The sequence below is a fragment of the Miniopterus schreibersii genome (genome assembly GCF_964146895.1).
Source record: "Miniopterus schreibersii genome assembly, chromosome: 3".
NCBI lineage: Eukaryota > Metazoa > Chordata > Mammalia > Chiroptera > Miniopteridae > Miniopterus > Miniopterus schreibersii.
This window is the reverse complement of record NC_138103.1, coordinates 62,771,137-62,792,517: the sequence shown is the minus strand read 5'-3', so window position 1 is coordinate 62,792,517 and position 21,381 is coordinate 62,771,137. Positions and strand designations below refer to the sequence as shown.

General features: G+C 41.4%; 1 protein-coding gene across 2 annotated transcripts in view; it reads left to right on the top strand.

Moving 5' to 3' along the window:
• RASGRF2 (Ras protein specific guanine nucleotide releasing factor 2) overlaps nucleotides 1-21,381 on the top strand; it is a gene marked incomplete at its 5' end in the record, with an annotated part of 164,424 nt that overhangs the window by 68,020 nt on the left and 75,023 nt on the right. For both annotated transcript variants that reach the window (XM_081132240.1, XM_081132239.1), the window contains 8 exons: nucleotides 1,562-1,815; nucleotides 2,848-2,927; nucleotides 3,318-3,511; nucleotides 8,753-8,862; nucleotides 9,499-9,617; nucleotides 16,086-16,246; nucleotides 17,098-17,164; nucleotides 17,696-17,832. In XM_081132240.1, coding sequence (XP_080988366.1) covers nucleotides 1,562-1,815; nucleotides 2,848-2,927; nucleotides 3,318-3,511; nucleotides 8,753-8,862; nucleotides 9,499-9,617; nucleotides 16,086-16,246; nucleotides 17,098-17,164; nucleotides 17,696-17,832 — 1,122 coding nt within the window. The remainder of the gene's footprint in view (nucleotides 1-1,561; nucleotides 1,816-2,847; nucleotides 2,928-3,317; nucleotides 3,512-8,752; nucleotides 8,863-9,498; nucleotides 9,618-16,085; nucleotides 16,247-17,097; nucleotides 17,165-17,695; nucleotides 17,833-21,381) is intronic.

The following is a 21,381-nucleotide window of genomic DNA, read 5'->3' as shown; positions in this document are numbered from 1 at the left end:
TTGATGTTTAATGAGTATAGAGTTTCAGTTTTGCAGGATGAAAAAGTTCTAAAGATCTGTTGTGCAGCAATGTGAATATAGGGTGCTGCACAAGTAGGTTTACAGTTGTGAGTCCACAAAACACAGTTTATTCTTGTATTATTATTTATTAATATTGTATTATTTTTCACACAAACAGCTATAAACCTACCTTTGCCCACCCCTGTATACTTAATACTACTGAGCTACACACTTAAAAATGGTTAAGATGATACATTTTATGTCATGACTTTTTTTACTATAGTTTAAAATATTTTCTTAAAGTAGCTGATTTTTTATTGTTAAAGAATAAACCTTTAATTCATTCCTTTCCTGAAATGTTAATAACTATGTAATGTTACCATATTTTATTATACCCTATATACCCATATTGGCAGGCCTAAACACCTTAAGCTTATGGAATGAACTTGTAAAACTGATAAAATTATTATTTTTTAAATCATTTTTTTCTGCTATTTGAAAAAAGCCTGCCATTGTATATTCTAAGGGTGGGACCATTAGCGCACCAATGAAAGAGCAGTGTTTCATGTAGCGCAGGATGGACACCTTTACTAGCAGACTTAAAAAGCTCGTCTCCCAGCTCCCTGAGGTTCTCTTTCTTCTGTTTTCTTTTTTTCCCCTCTCTTCCCCTCCTCTCCTCTCCCCTCCCCTCCCTTACCTTCTTTCTCATTTTTTTCTTGCCTTACCTTTTTCCTTTCCTCCCCCTCCCCTCCCCCTCCCTCTCCCCTTCTCTCCCTCCCCCCCCCTCCCTCTCCCCCTCCCTCCTCCCCCTCCCCTCCCCCTCCCTCTCCCCCTCCCTCCTCCCCCTCCCCTCCCCTCCCTCTCCCCTTCTCTCCCTCCCCTCCCCGTCCCTCCCCCTCCCCTTCTCTCCCTCCCCCCTCGCCCTCCTTCCCCCCTCGCCCTCCTTCCTCCTCCCTCCCCTCCCTCTCCCTCTCCCTCTCCCCCTCCCATTCTCCTCTCCCCTCCCTCTCCCTCTCCCTCTCCCTCTCCCTCTCCCTCTCCCTCTCCCTCTCCCTCTCCCCTCCCTCTCCCTCTCCCTCTCCCTCTCCCTCTCCCTCTCCCTCTCCCTCTCCCTCTCCCCTCCCTCTCCCTCTCCCTCTCCCCCTCCCCTCCCCCTCCCTCTCCCCCTCCCTCCTCCCCCTCCCCTCCCCCTCCCTCTCCCCTTCTCTCCCTCCCCTCCCCGTCCCTCCCCCTCCCCTTCTCTCCCTCCCCCCTCGCCCTCCTTCCCCCCTCGCCCTCCCTCCCCTCCCTCTCCCTCTCCCTCTCCCCCTCCCATTCTCCTCCCCCCTCCCTCTCCCTCTCCCTCTCCCTCTCCCTCTCCCTCTCCCTCTCCCTCTCCCTCTCCCTCTCCCTCTCCCTCTCCCTCTCCCTCTCCCTCTCCCTCTCCCCTCCCCCTCCCTCCCATTCTCCTCTCCCCTCCCCCCTTCCCTCCCCTCCTCTCCCCCTCCCTCCCCCTCCCCCTCCCCCTCCCTCCCTCCCCCTCCCCCTCCCCCTCCCCCCCCTCCCCTCCCCCACGCTGCAGGTTCAGAGCTTCATGCGCGGCTGGCTGTGCCGGCGGAAGTGGAAGACCATCGTGCAGGACTACATCTGCTCCCCGCACGCGGAAAGCATGCGGAAGCGCAACCAGATCGTGTTCGCCATGGTGGAGGCCGAGGCCGAGTACGTCCACCAGCTCTACGTGCTGGTCAACGGCTTCCTGCGGCCCCTGCGGATGGCCGCCAGCTCCAAGAAGCCGCCCATCAGCCACGACGACGTCAGCAGCATTTTCCTCAACAGGTTCGTCCGGCACAAGTCAGAGGGCCCGAGAAGAGCCCGTCTGCAGTTCTGAAAAGCGCTTTTGCTCTACTTTTAAAAGAGTGGTCTTCAACAGTGCACTTTTATGAGTCTGTGATCCTGAAGATAGGACAGCTATTGTTTGTGTTTCATTATCGGTCCAATTTGTCCGTCGCTACCTTGAGTCTTGGCGTGTAGTTTTCTGTTTTTCTTCTCTGTTCGGCGTGTTTTCGCGCCCTCGAGTGGGGGGGTGCGCGTGTTGGGGAAGGTGCCCCCCTCACAAACTGAGCCCCGGGTGATCCCAACGTGTAGACTTTGGAGGTGGAAGGGGCTGCAAAGTGACAGGGAAGAGGGTCGTTAGAGTTGTAGGGTGGAAACAGAAGGGGGCTTGTCCTGAAGACCAAGGCGAGAGGGAATGACAACCAGGTCAGAAAGGCCAAACAAAACCGTAACTGAGAACCGACCGTGGGTTTAATAACTTGGCGCTATTGGTAAATTTGATGGGGGGAGCGGGAGAATCAAAGCCCGACGGAGAGAATGGAGGCACTGGAACTGGAGAGAGGGCGTGGCAAGCTTTCAAAGGAGGGGTGCTGTGAGAAAGGGCAGGGAGACAGGGTGGAACCTGGGGGGAAGCAAAAAGTATGAAAAAGCGCGTGTGTGTGTGTGTGTGTGTGTGTGTGTGTGTGTGTGTTTTAAGATGGGACAAAATCTTGGAGGAGGGGAGTTCAGAGCCCCAAGATGCCAGGGTATTGGAATGTTCTTTGTGTGCACACTGGAGTCATGACAGGAATCATGACAAGAATTCGGGCAGGAGGAGTGCTGGAGAAAAGCCTGGCCGTGAGCTGGGGCTAGGAGCTCAGGTGTTAGAAGAGAGGCTGGGTCTGCAGATGAAGGGGAGCGTAATGAAAAGAAGTCTGATAACATGTGATTAAAAGCTAGGCTTTGCTATGATGAGGAAGGAAGGAGATTTCCCCACGTTGGGTGACAATGGCTTCGCTCAGGGCTAAATTATATTATTTTTGCATTTTTTTGTAGTGAAACAATCATGTTTCTTCATGAGATATTTCATCAAGGACTAAAGGCAAGGATAGCAAACTGGCCTACTTTAATTTTAGGTAAGTGCATGCTTTAGTTTCTCTTACTAGGGCTATAATGAGAGTAAAATCATTTCAACGTTATTCAGCCAGAGCTGTTGAATTTTCCCACTGACTTGTGAGCTGCGTTAGCCATTGGGAATCTGTCTCATTGGCCTTTGGCCCTGCCCTACTACTTACCTTTCCCCTGGCCTGTCATGGTCATTTGGGGCTAGAGTCAGGCTCTGCCCCGGAGAACATTCTGTCCGATCGGTCATTCAGGCATCTGGTCTGGGTCCCCATGCATGTGTGACACCTGGTACTGGGAGGAGCACTCCCTGCCACTCCCGTTGGGTGAACACAGTCTCTCCCCTGTGCCTTAGGTAATTTACTGATCACCAAAAGAAACTGCCATTTTACCTCTTCTTTCAGCTGATCTGTTTGACATTTTGCTCCCTATGCTGAACATTTATCAAGAGTTTGTGCGTAACCACCAGTACAGCCTCCAAGTGCTTGCCAATTGTAAGCAAAACAGAGATTTTGACAAGCTCTTAAAACAGTATGAAGCCAACCCTGCCTGTGAAGGGAGGATGCTAGAAACGTTCTTGACCTATCCAATGTTTCAGGTGAGTCCTCTGGGGTGCATATTGTGAGCCACTGCCCCGGCTCAGTGTTCCCCATGCCTAGTTAGAGCAGAGAGAGAGTGCAGGGATCCCCTGTGAAGAAAGACAACACATATGCATCACCTGACATCTGGAGCTTGACCCTGAGATAAACAAATTTATGCCCCACATTCTCTCTCTGTCTAGTATATGTAAGAAAGCCGGGCATTTTTTAGACAATTACATAAAAAATGATTTTTTTGAAAAGCAGCACAATTTTCTCTTTACCAAAAGATTCCACACAGACCTCTTCCGTGAAGCCTCCTCCTCCGGCATGTTTAAAAATATTATTAGGGTTACAGAAATAGGATGCTGTGCGAATGTTCCAGTGCATGCTGGCTGCGTAGAAGGTTCCTGAGAAGTGGAGCGGACTCTTACGGGGGTGGGAGTTTTTCTGCCCACCCTCCCCACCCTGTCGTACGGCTGCTGAGTCCCCCTTGGCGGGAGCTCTGGAGAGCAAGAGGAGGACCTCCCCGGTCTCAGAGGCTGTGGACACTTAGGAGCCAGAGGCACTGGCCGGATCAGGGACTCTTGGTCCCTCTCAGGATGCTGCAGGGAGGCCGGAGCTTGTCGTGACATTCTTTGTGGGATTAGAACAGCCCAAGGGATCAAGTACACTTATGTCCTTTCCTGTATCTTGGACTTGACCATTAAGAGCTCTTGAGGGAGAATTGCAGAGGCCAAAATGTGAACTGAATTGCCTGTTCTCTTGAGAAGTGTTGATTCTGTTCTTTTGGAAAGGCATCGAGTGTTCCGATGTGGAATTTATGGGGCTTCTGGCCAGCCCTCCAAATTGTCCTGTGGTAAACCGATTCCCCGAATTATGCGTGTTTGGGTTTCTGTGGGGATCTTTGTCCCCCTGAACAGGCATTGCTGACTCTGGCAGATCATTTTCTAGCTTCAGAAAGGAATGTTGGTCTGGTTTGTAATTGTTTGTCTCAAAGTTTGTCAGTCCTGCTTGAAATCCTGGAAGTTGCCATAGAAGTTCAGTAAGGTTTCTAAAAACCAAAAAGATGCATTTGAAATAGCTTAAGTATAGTGAAACTTTTTAATGTTATTGTGCTTTTTCATGGAACTGGATTGTTTGAACTCTGCCTCTCTGAGGAAATGTTTCACAAGGAAAACTTCAAAGCAAAAAAAAGTTTTATTTTTTGGTAACTTTATACAAAATTGTAATTTAAGATTTACTTGCAGTGAAACAAATTTTGTATAATGCAGTGTTCTTCTGAGATTCTATTTGAATTCTGGGCAGTTGCCTCTAGGTTCTGATTAAAATACCCTAAATTGTATCTGCTCAGCAACCCCAACTCAGGTGAATATACAAAGGTAGAGTGTGAAAGACACGTGGAACATTTGGAAAGGTGCCCAGCTCCCTCTCTCACAGCCCACCAATGTCTTTCCAAGTGCTGTTTAATTCTCCCTGGTGGGACTCTCTGCAATGCTGTAAAACGGCAGACTACACTTGCACTGTAGTTGAAGTGTCCAATAGTTGAATGTGGGGCATTGGAAAGGCCTGTGGATTTCTTAATAATGCTGTGGTGCTCTTCCACCACCCTCCCCTCCCTCCCCGTGGAGTTTAAGCCCAGTAACAATGACCTGGCATTTTGATTGACCACAAGTACTTCCCATAATATCAGACAAGGGCCATTGGACTGGGAATCTTTAGGAGACCTGGATGTCTTGCTCATAGCATTGGGGCAAATAATTGAACCAATTTAAATGTCCATTTCTAGATCTCTAAATTGAGGCAGCTGAGTTCTAGTTATCTCCTGAGTACTAGCTCTCTGGCTCTGTGATACTACTTGCACTAGACCGGTTCTGAAAGTTTAGTTGGGTAACTACGTGGTGGTGTAAGCAGCTTGCATTCGTCTAGGACCCCAGCCCTCTCTGCCCCTGCCAAGACTGTGGTGGCCCCAAACCCTAGAATTTAGCTGAAGGATCAGATGTTGAGATTTTCTGGATTCTTCCAGACCAGGGTAACCAAAAGCCTCAGTTTATGAGAGCCATTGCTCTGGGAGAAACCTCAAACTTAGAGAATTTGGCCAGAATTGTTCCAACTGCAAGAAATGGGCAAATTGAAAGAGCATGGAATTGTGCTCTTTATTTATTTGTTTCCCCATAACTATTTGGCCTCCCTGTAACTGGTTTGAATAGACCCAAAGGGGAAATCATCAGTTTGCTGCCCAAGGGCCCTGTGCTTGTTGGTGTCTCTCCCCTGTCTTGTTCCTTTGTTATCTGTCCCTCCTACTTGTCTCTCTGGAGTGACACGTGGAACACTTGGAGGGGGGGTTATTGCTCTTTCCAGAAGTGTAAAGGTTTTTACTACTAGGCCCACATCCATTCTACTCTTGTTCCATTTTTGCTTTTTTACTAATGAGGTGAAATAGTCATGAGGCATTTGCTCTCTCTGCATACATTCTATGTTAGTAGGACTTCCTCCGCGCTCTGGTGTAGGCTGGACACCTTGGGGTGAGGGTGGGCACTTCAGTTTTATGATGTATAGCAACAGTGGAAGAGATGACCCTAGTTCATACTGCCAAGGGGCCTATTTTCAGAGTTATTTTTTTTAGCTTGTATGTGGGACAGAGGTTGGTGTGGAAGCAGAGGCAGGGAGAAAGGTGATTGGCAACTTGTAGCCTGTGTATGTGTAGAAGAGAAAAGTGTCTTATTCTACCTTTTTCTGGGCCCTTTGCCCATTAAGTCAGTTGCTGCTGTTAATGAACTATGTTGAACTATGGAAACATGAAAGAATTTTAGAATTTGGATGATGCAATGAATATATCCTCAATCGAACTATCAGACAAGCAAGTCCAAGTGTTGCCAAGAAATTTATAATGGAAAATAATGCAGTCATTAAAATAATTTTTATTTAGCAAAGACAGTGGCTTGTCTGGGACTGTTTAAATTGACTTCAGCTGCTCATAAATCCATAGGTAAGCCAATCATAAAATCTGCCTCTGACAAGAACGGCACCATTAGATGTTCTCCAGAAAGTAGCCGCCTGGTACTGTAATTGGAGAGCAAGCTAATTAACGTCTCTAAAGTGTTAAGTATTGTTCCACAATTGAAAGCAGAATTATGATTCATCCAGACCAGTAATTTTCAACCAGTGTGGGGCAAGAATTTTTAAAGCATGCAATACCTGACTATTTAGTCAGGGGCACTGATCTCTTTTCCCTTAGATTGTCAAATAAAAAAGAGAGACAACAGTCAACCCAACAATAGTCATCCGGTGTGAATGAACCAAAATTATACCTGTATTTTTGTCAGATAGGTAAAAAATATATTTTTTGGTGTGTTGCAGAATTTTAGTAATTAGTTTATGAGCCATGAGATGAAAAGGGTTGAAAATCTCTGATCTAGACAGTACTTTCTATGATTCTTGGGGTTTTGGAGAACAGATTTATAATCATCTCTTGAATATATAGATGAGCTCTTTGGAGAGCTGTCCACTTCTCTGTAGAACGTTCTTTGCCCACTTTGTGGCAGTTTCAGGCTTGTTTGTGCCTCCTCTAGAAAGTGGAAAGGGCCAGTTGCTAAATTTCAAATCCATCCTCTTGAACCTTAGCCAAGGAGCTTTCTAAAATAGATTGAATTAATGGGGGAGGATCATGAAGGTACTGACTATGCTTAGTTTTGTGGGTTTCCAGTGTATTATAAGTAGTCAGGCTCTCCCACTCCTGCCCTTTTTGTTACGAAAATTGAGTACATTAGCTGGTGATTGCCTGGCTTTCCTTGTAGACTACTAACTTAGAGACAAACTTTTATCAATCATGGGATTATGCAAAAGGGATATTGGAAGGCCTACTTATCCCAGGAGCCTTCCCAGGTGGGCCAGGCCTACAGGCTGTCTTGGTGAGTTTATGGGATGGAGAAGCAGAAAGCCTTCAGATGGAAGGACTCCTTGTTCCCCGTCCTCCTATGACTAGGGAGTCTGAATGCACTGCTGAAAGCTTGACTTAATGACATTCCCTAGGATGTGATCCAGAGCAGGAGCTGCAGATTGATGTCTGCACTGATGACGCTGCCCTCTGTGTTCCGCACATAAATAGGCATCCAGTAAATGTTAGTAAATTCCTCAAAGAAGGCCACCACCTGCAAGGCAGCAAAAGCAAATCTGTGGATAGAGCCACCAACACCTCAGGTCAGAATGCAAGGAGATACCCAAAGCGCCCTGCGAAATTGTTTTACTTTCTTCATTCTCAGAGGTCCTTTCAAGTGCTGAGTGAGACCCCAGTGCTGGAGCTGACTTAGTGGGCTAATGCACTGGTCAGAGCTGGCTTCGTGGCCAGCTCTGCCGTTTACTATGAGGCCACCTTGGGCAAATTACTGACCCTTCCACACTTTGTTTCCTTTACTGTAAAATGGGAAACATTCCTTATGTTGTTGGAGGATTGGATGCACGTGCAAACCTTAAGCACCTGATCCGATCCACAGTGAGCAGCATTATGGTAGCTATTGTTCATGTATGTTATTAAAATTAAATCACGGTCCCTGCTTTCTAAAAAATTTTAGTTTCTAAGCAGTAAAAGTTAAATATGTTGAATCACTGTAACTTGAGTTAAATCTCTGCTATAGTCTATTAAAACCTTCATGGGATTGGTGGAGTTTCTGCCTTTGACAGAATGCAGATAGTCTGTTTATAAACAAAAGAATGAGTAAATAATCTAATCAAGCAATACTTTTTACTGCTAGAAGGATGAGTTGAGGTAAAGCAGAATCAGAATGTAATAAGGGTGAACATATTTTCTCCCAAGTTTTAATCCTTAAAGAGAACATTACAGTAAGATTGTCAATTTTTTTAAAATTTTGTAAACAGACAAATATATATAATGTATAGACTCTACTGACTTGATGATAACTATATCTGTTTCCCTATGAACCAATTTTCAAAAATTATGATTAAGAAGTGTATGATTATATTAAAGATCTAAAGAAACAATTTCTTTATAACATAACATTTTATTACTCTTTTCATGTGTTCCTGGGGAATGTGTGTGTGTATGAGAGAGAGAAAGAGAGAGAAAGTTTGAAGTGTAATTCATTTTAAGTGTTCCAAAATATATTTCTTTAAAAAATATGTTTGTAAAGCAATTAAAACCGTAAGAGTAGAGATGAGCTTGGAAGTGATCATGGCACAGTAGAGAATGCCCAGATATTACTGGTCCTCACCTGTCGCTCACACTGGCCTTTGTTTGCATTTAGATCCCTAGGTATATCATCACGCTTCATGAACTCTTAGCTCATACACCCCATGAACATGTGGAGAGGAAAAGTTTGGAATTTGCTAAATCAAAACTTGAGGAACTGTCCAGGTACGCAGAGAACTTGCAATAAAGGCCTGTTACGGGAAAGCAGCAAGTTATTTTGTGGAAACCTAATTGTATGTCTAGAGAGCAAGAAGCAACACACAATCCAGCTGCTCAGATTCGCCCAAAAGTTTAATGATAGCTCTTGAGAGCAGGTGTACTTTGGTTGAAATTTGAGAATGTTCGCATTTCTTTCAGCATAATAGAAAAATGACTTTTCTTTGCATTTTCGTATTCATATTGGCAGGAAGCTGGAGACTGTATATCTTGGCTTTATCAGTAGCTTTCCAGTGTCTCAAACAGTTATTTATATCTGTGCTCCTATAGCTTATGTGGGATAAATGGTGCAGAGGTCTCTAACTTACTCCGCCTCTGAGAAATGGCATCCTAATTTCAATCCTCAGTGAAAGCTTTTCATAAAATAGTATGTTGCTTTCCTGTTGCATTTACCAGCAGCATTCCCAGGACACTCGTTGATCACTGACCCATCGATCATGTAGAGGCATGATGTACATTGGCCTTGCTTTGGGTCATGGCTTGTAGAAGCCTGGACATCAAGTCAGCTTCCCTCACAGCGCCAGTTACACTGCTGGGCCATACAAAAGTTCATGACAGTGACCCTGCCTGTGTCGTGTCTGCCAGGGTAATGCACGATGAAGTGAGTGACACTGAAAACATAAGGAAGAACCTTGCCATAGAAAGAATGATCGTGGAGGGCTGTGATATTTTGCTGGACACCAGCCAGACCTTCATCCGCCAAGGTAAGTCTTTATTCAGCGGACCCCCATCTGAGCCATCTCTGCTCTTGTTACATTATGACTGGCAGATCCAGGAAAGCATTTTGGAGCAGGTTTGATTTAGCTGTGCGATTAACGCGGTTCATGCAGGATATCCCCATGGTCTTGACTGAGGCTGTGGCTGAGGCCCACCTTTGTGCTGTTTCTTTTCAGGGGCCACAAAAAACAGCAACACAATAATAGTAAAGCAGGAGTGGCACAGTCCATTACGCTCTGACTGGACTCTCCTCCTCAGTGGGCCGGACTTTCTCTGCAGCTCCAAGGAGGACAGATCGGCCTGGCCAACTGGAGTGTCAGTGCCAGGTGGTGACGACATCCAGGCAAAGGTCCAAGAGAAACTTGCATTACTTAAGGCCCTTTCATGTAGCAGTGGGGACAATGTCCGAAGTGAAAACAGCTGTCTCCTGTTCCCATTTTTCATCAGCACTTCTGGAGGCCCCACATGATATGTTTGATTCAACTGGTAGCTCCAGTTACCACGAAATGTCACGCTTGACCCCTGCCACACTTTGGAAATGGCAAAGGCATCTCGTGTGTGATGTGTGCTTTGGTAGCATCTCCCAGTAAATGCAACTTTTGAAGAGTTGAAGGTGTTTGTGCTGGAAACTGTAGAGAAAGAATTGCCTAACGGTGCATGTCCCTCCGCAGCTCTCATTCCAAAGTGCAGAAAGTAAACCACATCCCAAATTACTTTTAAGTGCTGAGATGTTCCGGGGGAGGGAAGCATGCCCAATGGAATTGATTTGAGACAGGATACTGCACACGTTTATCATTTTGAACTTGGTGAGAAGTGGCACAGAAATTTGAGACTAATCTTTAATGTAGTTTCTATTTACAATATGCTAATATTATTTGAAGGTAATTTGCATTTCTGTTGCCTACCAAAATGAACTGCTTAAAATATTGTTTACCCCATCAAACCAAACTTTTGTGCTATGCACATTAATTTTTGCATAGACTACTCCAAAAATTTAGCGCATGCAGTTCTACTTTCCATTATTATTTACAAAGAGAGAAATCACACACGTGTTAAAGTTTGGAAGTATTTTGTAGGAAATGAAGTATATTGTAGGAAATGTTTCTCATTTTTGGCTTTCATAATTAATTCTTTTAAAAATAATAGTGGAGTGTAATGCCAACGCCAGGCCTTCTTAACTTCCCTCCGTCCCTCTGCACAGACCGTGTCTCCGTGGCGGCTCCCGCCTTCCCTGCACACTCCTGCCCTGTGCCCCTAGTGTGTTGTCAGCCAGCCTGGGCACCGGGAATGCCCTTATCCATCCCTTTCGTGCCTCTTAAAGGTCTGCTTTTCCTACCAGGCTCAGCTCAGACACCTTTAAGGAGCCTTTTAAAAATTTCCCCTTCATCTTCCTGTGCCCTCCCCTGCAGCTGGAATGAATTTACCTTCCTTGCCCTCTCCACGGCCCTTTGCTCCTGGTGCTTGTATTTCAGGCTCTTGTGCGTTATAGGTACATGTTTGCACGCCTGTCTCTACCAGGAATTATGACTCTGAAGGGCAATGTTTATGAATTCACCCTTGCCTGGTACGATGCCTTCCATGTTACCTGAATGATGGGCATTGGATTAAATTGAACAGCTGTTGAATTGCAGTTTTGGTTATAAGGTATCTTATTTTGTGTTTTTCTTATGTTTAGAGTTTACTGAAAAATACTAATTGACCTGAGCTTTATAATATGTGAAAATGGAAACTATTGTATTCAATTTCTGAAAAGGCTTTTGATCGAAAAGGATGATTACACTTAAACATTTAATATATTTCCATAAACTTAGACTGTTTTGATTTAAGTTTGTAAAAAGCATTTGTAATGAAAACTACCCGAAGGTTAAACATATTGAATAAGTCATACTTTTTTTCATTGCACCTGGAGGAAGATCAGTCACAAGCCACCTCTCCCTTTAATTCAAGCCCAGATGTTATTCATTGATTGTTTTGTATCACATGTTTAAGGCAATCCTGTCAGCTACTAATATATCTGATATTATTATTGTATTGGTGTTGATGCAATGATTTGCCTTTCAACTGTATTTTTCTGTATTGTTTGGTTTGGTTAGTCTGTTTAGGAATTATTCAATAAAGGTGGTTTTAAAAAATCAGACCTTAATCTGAAAGTAGGAAGTAATCGAATTACAGACAGTTTGGAAAGTTTGCATTCTTTTGCTTTTGTTGTTCCTGTGATCACTTTTACTAAATACTCTTAATAGGCTTTAAAACCCATTGAGGTGTGTGGTGGTGTTTTTTTATTGTTTTAAACTTTGAGGGATTCTATTTTCTATGAAATGGACTATAATTTATCTCTAATTATGTGCTAATATTTTGTGTTATTTACTATTAGGGATGACATAAGGTCTATTTCAGAGTGTGTGTGTATGTGCACACGCGCGTGCAATTTCTACCTTAAATGAATTTTTATTCTGAGGACTGGAAAAAAGAAATCATCTGGATTCTCTGAAAGGCCTTTTCAGAATAAAGGCATTAGCTAATCTTAAATGTCAGTCCATGAGAGTTTAGTAATCTAAGTAAGAGAAGTTTTATTATAAATTGATTCCAATTATTAATAGTTGATGAGTAGGATACAAAGGAGTGTCTTATAGCAGTAGCCTGACGCTGTCATTCATTTTCAAAACTCTATTCAAAGTTTGTTGAACAAATAAATGTATAAGTGTCTGAAGCAATAATAGGAAGACAGTATAGCCATGGCACCGAAGGTCAGATGCTATCTCCTCCACTTTTTTGCTGTGTGATATTGGGCAATTTAATTAACCTCTCTTTGCCTCTCCTCAAGTTGTGGAACCTATCTTTTAGGGTTCTTGTGAAGATTAAAGGAGCTAATGCTCACAAAACAAGTAAACTAGTGCCTGTGAGATTATGATATAAACTTTAAAAACCAAGATCCAAATTTTGGAATGAGTTTGTATTTTCAATAACATGAAATATATGTGAAATATAGTAGAAGATCAAGGCACTCTAAATTGACATTTGTACAAAACCCATTATGCATAGTCAACCTTGTCTTGTGGAAATATGAATTAAGGAAATGAAGTAAAAGTGACTGAATTCAGAGCAAAATGCATTGAGAATGAGTCATGGATTTCTCAGGTACCTTAATCATTCCCACACAAAATCATGTACTTTCAATGTACCAGTGTTCTTTGAAATTGTCCAGCAATACTTACATCTTCTCAAATGCCTAACCCAATGACCTGGAAATTGCTCTTCAGTCTTTTTCACTACTGAGTGGAATTAAGACTGACGAATGTCAGAGGGATGGAGGAGGGCAGGTGGGTGGAGGGGGAGAGATTAACCAGAGAATTTATACGCATCTATGCACAACCCAAGGACACGGACAATGGTGTATTATTTGGCCATAAAAAAACACAAGGAAATCCTGCCATTTTTGACAACATGGATGGACTTGAAGGCATTATACTAAGTGAAATAAGTCAGACAGAGAAGGCAAATACTGTATGATCTCACTTATATGTGGAGTCTAGAAAACAAAACAAAACAAAACAAAAAACAACTGAACTCATAGAAAAAGAGATCAGATTTGTTGTTACAGGGGGCGGAGGGTAGGAGAAGGGTAGTCAAAAGGTGCAAACTTCCAGTTATAAGATGAGTAGTGCTAGGGATGTAATGTACAGCGCAGTGACGTAATTAACACTGCTGTGTGATATATAGGGAAGTTGTTAAGAGAGTACATCCTAAGACTTCTCATCGCAAGGATACCTTTTTTCTCGTCTTTTTATTGTTTCTATATGAGATAATGGATGCTAACGAGCCCTATTACAGTAATCATTTCACAATATATGTAAATCAAACCACTGTGCTGTGTGCCTTAAATTGATATAATGATGTGTGCCAATTGTTTCTCAATAAAACAGCGGGGGGGGGGGGAGTGAAGGAAAAAAAAATAAGAGCATTAGCCAGGCTCGAATGCCACTCTATGGGATTTTAGTGACAAAATAATAGGTTTTGTTTCACGTTGACCCCAGTTATTGAATAGAGATGATAGAGTTGCAAAGGAACGTATCATAGCAATAGTCTGATACTGAAGAATTACTAATTTAATAATAATTATTTCTCTATTTGCATTAACTGGAGAGGAATCTTTAAGTCTCATGGTTGTGTTGAAACATCATGTCAAATGTAAGATGAACTGTGGAAAAAATCCACCTAACATGTTTTTCCAATATAGTTATTTTATAAACTGAACAATAGCGTTGAAATTGCTCACTTATAATTAGGCTGTATAAATTTCTGTCTGTACGTAAAACACAGTCTCCTAGTTGGATATGAGGTGAACAGTTTAGATTAAGCATATTAGTGTGTAGTTGCCAAGGAAACATTTATTTTTTTAACCTCAAAGCTGAAATTCACAGTAATTGCTAATACATAAGTTGACAATGTATTCTATAATTCCTGACTTATGAGATGATTAAAAGCTAGAAGCATTTACCAATGAATATATTATTATTGAGTTTTTATAGCCTTTGTGATACTCTTTCTGAAAATGACTCCCAAACCCACTTGTCCACCAGGATATCGGCCTAAGCCCCAGTCTTTCACTGTGCCCTAACCCATCTGCCTGGATGACTCACCACCACCCCTGCAAAACTAGAACTTACTGCCTTTCCCCATCCATTCCCTTTCCAGGTTTCAGTTTTTACCATGCTGATTCCACTGCCATGTCCTGGCCATGCCACTCTGAGACGCTAAACACTGAGAGCTGTTTAGCCTCTCAGGCCTCAATTTTCCCTCCTGAAAAATGATGGGATGACCCAGGTCCTCCGAAAGATCTCCACCCTGCGAGTCCCATGAGAACAATCCTTCTGCTTCTATTACTTGCTCATCTCCTTCTCTAAGTGTTCTGCCTTGAGCGTTTCCCATCCTTTCTTCACTCTTCAAAGTTAATTACGTGCTGCCTGCTTTCTCTGCCAGTTTGCTCCCACCTTTCTCACCTCCCTCATTCACTCTCCCCTTGCCTGTTTCCTTCAGTGGAATCAAGCCTTCTCCTACCCTCTGTTCCTCAGTCCCACGCCCTCCCCAGAACTGTTCCCATGCTATTCTTGAGGCCCCAGGAGCTGCCCACTCTCTCTGTCAAGCAGCCCCACCTAACACTCATCTAAAAAGATGGAATCTGGGCATGGAAGCTTTGAGCCTTTACCATCCTGTACACCTTTACATCTTTTTTAAAAAGTAGGTGCTATTTGGAATACTCATATGTTAATGTGAACATTTTGTGACCCATAATCATGGTATTACACTTTTGTGTCTATGAAGAATTTACTGCTTTTCTGTCCACTTTAATCTGTGCTCAAAAATAAAAAATAAAAAATCAGGAAACCAAGAAAATGTATGAAGAGGAAAACAGGGCTGCCTGCAATCTCACTTCTTAGAGATGACCACTGTAGCTATTTAAGGGTTCAGTATGCATTAAATGGTTCTCAAGAGGCTGATCTGAGCCTTTCTAAGGCTGTGTTTTTGGGTAGATGATAGAATAAACCAATAGTAGAAACAATACTGGCTCAGGCCATTTCAGAAGTCAGAGGCAAGGTATATGTACGAATCTTAGTACTTTTGAGTTTGATATTTAACTTAGATTGGAATTTTATTTTGTGGGGAGAAGGGAGGTCATTATTAGGGTGAAATTATATAAAGTCTATGCAGAGATTCTCACAAGAAATGGAGGATAGTTTGCTCATAGGAATGCTGTGGTATAGACTTCACGTGGTTTCTTTTCCATTTAGATTGCACAAAGAATTTTTATCACACAATTTAAATGTAACCTGAAAGTGAAGGGATTAAGCAAACAAAAAACACACCAAAAAACCTCATAGACACAGACAAAACAGCATGGTGATTACCAGAGGAGAGGAGGGCTATGGGTGGATAAATGATGGTGGAAGGAGACTGGACTTTGGGTGGTGAACACACAGTGCCATATACAGATGATGTGTTATAGAATTGTACACCTGAAACCTATATACTTTTATTAACCAATGTCACCCTAATAAATTCAATTGAAAAATAAAATAAAATGAAACTAAAATAAAAATAAGTGTAACCTGAAATAGCTGTCCTTTAAAAATAGTCCTTAACTAAACTGTGTTGAATTGTATAATTCGTATATTTTTATAATATACATGTATTGCATATTTTATTTTTTAAATACATAGTAAACGCTATTAATTTCCAGCTTAGAGATGAATAACCAAGTCTAAAGTGTTTTACAAAAATAGTAGGAATTAGTATGACTCTTAAAACACAATGTATTGCTTCTTCTGCTCAGCGTGTAGGGGATTCACTTGTTCCAGTGGTGCATCCAATGACTCTTTGGTGTTTATTGCATCAGGAATGGCTCTCATTTCACAGGATCTTAATTGCTGTGTATTCTTTACTTTTGTGATCACCAGGTTCCCTTATTCAAGTACCTTCCGTTGAGAAGGGGAAACTTAGTAAAGTTCGCCTGGGTTCATTGTCTTTGAAAAAGGAAGGAGAAAGACAATGCTTCTTATTTACAAAGCACTTTTTAATTTGTACAAGAAGTTCAGGAGGAAAGCTGCATCTGCTCAAGGTACTTGTTTTACATGACTATCCCATTGATTTTTCATGCACTTAAATGGCATTCAGGTTAATTTAATTATGACTTTTCCATGCCTGGTATCATAAAACATTGTCACAATTGCACAGGGAGCTAATGTACAGTTACCAACCTTGACATTTACTTTGCTGTCACTTGGATCCAAAATAATAAAAATTTAAATGTGCATTACCATTAGGAAGTGCAATTAAAATCCTAACTTGGACAACTTTATTACTAGTTGATGATTACTGAGCTATAAAAATCTTGTCAAATTATTACAGTGCCTATTTTTGTTAATAAAGCTTTATTGAAACACAGCCAGTCATTTGTTTACGTTATCTGTGGCTGCTTTCATGCTTTTTAGAATGGCAGATTTGAGTAGTTGTGATAGAAATTACTAAAAGAATTACTCTCTGGCCCTTGACAGAAAAGATGTGCCTGTCTACACCTTTCGTTATTAGTGGCTGGAAACACTGTCTAACACCGTGATAATGGCTTTCTACTGCTTCCCCCCCCCCCCCCCCCCGGATGGTGAGCTCAGCCTTTGCTGAGCAACTTCACTTTCCAGGGCCCCTAAGGTGCCATCTAGTCTCCCATAGAATGACTTCCTAAATTTTATAAACATTGGGAGTGAGAGTGGGTTGGGAAAAGAATTGCGAATTTAAATGAGTTCAATTACTTTTACACATGTACATTTAACCCTGGAATCTATAATTCATTATTTATGATGTAGAATTACTGTGCTTTCTTCTGTGGCAACTTGGGTATAAGATTTGCAGATAAGAGCTTCCCAGCCTGTGCTGGATTCTTAGCCTCTTAATGAAAATTTGGCTTCTTTCCAGACAGGTGGGGTTCTCTCTCTAATAGAATGTACCTTGATTGAGGAGCCCGACGCAAGCGATGACGACCGTAAGTCACTTTCTATCCCTTAGAATTATATTAGAATTACAAAGTCCTATGGTTTTTATTTGTTTATAGCTAAGAAGAGCTGCATAAGGAGGCAGTAGAGATGCTGAAAATAAACTCCCTGAAGTCATTTACATATGAAGAATTCTGTTGAGCCGTCTAACCTGTAAACCTTGTTAAACCATCTTTGGGAATTCACATTTTACTGAATTTGTCTCATGAACGTGACCTTTCAGTGTCAGGCAGAGAAGAAAGGAATTAAATTAGAGCCTTAGAACTCTCTAGATGATGGAAATTACAAAACAAAACATGCAATGAGAAGGAGACCAGGATTCTGGTGCTGAGTAACCTACTGACCTCAGCTTTTTTATCTGCTTATGAGCTTAGCAAAGCCTCCCCCATGCTGGAGAAGTACCATATTGCTGAAATGAGATTCTGGACTTGAACACTGATCATATTACTAGAACTACGTGAAAGCAGCTATTACTCGTATTTTGTATTCACATCTAATCGTTTGGTTTATGTGTGCTGAAGCCAAAGGTTCTGGGCAAGTGTTTGGACACCTGGATTTTAAAATAGTGGTGGAGCCTCCTGATGCCGCCCCTTTCACTGTGGTCCTGTTAGCACCTTCCCGCCAGGAGAAGGCCGCCTGGATGAGCGACATAAGTCAGGTAAGATGTGGCCTTTGCCAAAAGTGTTTTTGTTTTTTGTTTTTTAAATTTTTCAACATTAACTTCTGGGGAGGATTTTTAGAGTTAGTTTATTTTTATTAAAAAATTACATCTGGTTGCTGTGAGATGTATTAGCACTATTTATCTTGATACGCTGGAATCGTCGTTTTTGTTTGTTTTTCTTTTTATGGTTAAAATTTACATGAAATGTAGTAATTGCATTTTGGTTCCTGGGCATTTTTGTACAATCTTTAAATGTAATTACTAGTTTTGAGCCGTGTTAAAATATCTCTGTTAATAATAAATTCTCCAATGACCCCCACTGGATTTTTTTTTCTTACCTGTTTTTGAGGTAGGAAAATGGTGAGAGATACAAAATCAGCTAACAAGAGCTATGGTGAGAAATCACAAGTGAAGGAATCACATCACAGAAGAGATACTATCTGTCTTGTGAAATTAGAAAATGGGCTCCTGTATTTCATGTGGAAATAACAGGAAAAAAACTTGCTTACTTTTCCATGATTGGCAATGCCCAACTAGAGAGTTGTTGCATTTATTCAGCATTTGGAAATATGTCAAAATTAGTCATGATTGGACTTCAGCATTTTTATATCCAAGCTCTTGGCTCCATTAACCAATATAGGAGGAAAACGTTTGTGTAAGGAAAATATTAAAAGAAGGCTTGATAATTATCTTTAAAGTTGTTAACTCAAGAAAGGGTGGGCAAATGGAGAAGGTAAATTTAGCCTCATTTTTTCTGAAGAGCTCATAGTAATTTATATATAAGACTCAGGTAAAAATCTGAACTATACAATAGTTCTTTATGGACTTAACTTTTTTCTGAATGACTGAAAACTCAGCAAAAATAGAAAGAGAATAAATGTCAAAAATAATTATTTTTATATGTCAAAGAAATTTTCAGACTTGCTCTCATTTGACCCTAAAAACAGTGTTCTGAAGATAGACAGGAGTATTATTCCCATTTCACAGGTGAGAAACCTGAGATTTGGAAGGCTAAATGTTTGTCCAAAGTTACATAACTGTGTTGAGTCAGGACTCAGATCTAATCCAAGACTTTTATTAGCACCCTAAGCATTCTTTACAAGGATGCTGGATTTTTACTTATAGACACCCACGACTACTTTGATGGTGAATAAATAGCTAGCAGGGAAAGTATGTCTTTTTTGGCTAACAAAGGATTGGAGATGTGGGATCTTCTATATTTGCATAATTACATCCTGGTGGTGACTTATTAATACTTTCATTAACTCTATGCTCTATGAATTAATACTTTAGCTTCTGTTTGTAATGCATCCCTGACCTTATGAAACTCCAAATCATTCACTGATTCTGTGACTGTTTATCATGCCATCACCATGAACTGCCAGCTGTTGTGCAGGTGCCAGGGATATGGTGATGGTCCCTGCTCTCAAGAAGACAGGCAGGCTAGTGAGGAACAAAAGGAAGTAGACAACTTAATGCAACAAAATTTTGCAAGTGTTGAGAAGTCAAGATGAGTAGGAAGAATAGGGAGAAGAGCAGTAGGCAAAGGTGTTTTTCTAGCTGCTTCTATCTTCTGCCTTATGATGTACCGGGGGCTTCATATTGTGTCCTCTAATATATATATTAGAATATATATTTATACATATTTTCTACTACTTTAATGTACCACCTTTCTAGCTTTTTTCAAATATTAGGCATATCATATGGCAGTTTCCCGGTTTTAGCATTAATCTGTGCTATGGAGCTAAACATCTTTGTGCAGGGAGTTGTTTTCCCTTTCAAGGTCCCTGGCTGTGTGTCTTCCGCACAGTAGGGAAGGCTGGTACAGAGCACCTGATCACTTTCGTGGTTTCATAATTCATGACTCAACACACTACCAGAATGCTTCAAGGAATATGTAACTCATCATTTCACTACATCAGCAGCAAGGTATCTATGCAGCTTTCTTGGAAGGCCTGCCAAAGTTGAGTTTTGTTACATTTTCTTGTGTAATGGAAAAGTGGCATTGCTTCCTACTGGTTTTAGCTTAGACTTCCGTAATTATCAATGAGATGAACATTTTCCACTATTTCTATTTCTTGTCAGTTCATGCCAGATGGACAGTTATTCATTTTAGCCATCCTTACGGAACAGGGAAATGAACACTCTTTCAGTTCCTATTCTGAGTATGTTTGCTGTTGGTTTGTCTTTTTATCTTTCATCCTTTATTTTGCTAAACTTTGATATTTTTGTGACTTGATTTGAACCCACCTTGCTGAGCTGTCGTGTTGCACTAATTACACATGGCTATTATTTAAGATAATAAAGAGGTTCCAGAGTATTGACACGATCCCAGTTTCACATAAAGCTCTCTGCACAAAACTTTGGGCTAAGCCAGGCCTCTGTCTCTGAAGCTGTAATTTTTAGAAGTTACAATTGCTTGAATGATTAATTGCACTTTTAGCTGCACCAGTAAGGCCATTATTAACAGTTGGCGCCTCCAACAAAACACACAAGTGGCTAATGTCTTGACCAGTAATTCTTCCCTTTTTTTATCTATTTATAGGAAAAACCTTGAGGCTAGAGATTCGACCATTCATTTCAATATAGTGCATTCATTTGTGCTTATCTTACTGTCATACATTAATGGTGTATTAAACACATTTTTTCCTATAATTATGGGTATTAACTACAATGCAAAATTAAAATTCACCTCTGAGCTTCTTGGTTTGGGCAGATGTGTCAAAATATAGACCTGTATAGACTACTTTGTAGCATGCTGACATGTTTTTTTTCTTAAAATAGCTTCTCTGGAATCAATAGGGAATTTTCTACTTTAACATAAAGGTGAATTAAAAGAAAAAAATTGAATCTGCCCTTTCTTCCCATTACTTAGATATATTAAGAAGGTAAAAAACAAAATGACATAGTAGACAACTGACCTTTGAATAGGTATTGCCTGAAGCAAAACCCTCAAAAAAGCCTGCTGGAGTCTTTCTCAACACTTGACAAGAACCAGCTGCATCACAGTTACTTGGGGCTTTTGTGAACGTACATATTCCCAGGTCCCACCCTAGTCATAGTTACCAGAGTATCCTTGGCCCAGGAATCTGCTTTTCTTGTTCTAGGAATTTCAAGGTTTACTGGAGTTCACGTAAATTCAGTGTTGCCCTTAAAGACATGTGACACCTCACTTACTGTCCTGTATTTCTTGAATGAGTGAACTGAATTCATTTTCCTAGAGCTCAAACTCTTCTCCCAACACTACCAAATACATGCTTATATGATCATGAATATTTACCCCTCTTTCCAATATAGATATTCACACACACACACACACACACACACACACACACACACACTCATCTATAGGTACCCCCTGCTTTTCCAAAGTTCATGTTACATCATTTCACTTTTACAAAAGATCTATAATGTTTCCAGATGCTGTAGTTTAAGGAAGTGAATTGAAGGGGACTTTTAAATATTCCATTTTATTTTCAGAGTTAGCATCCTCTATACCTGGTCGCTGAAGTAATAGCATAAGATATGAGGAAACAACTTTTTCTT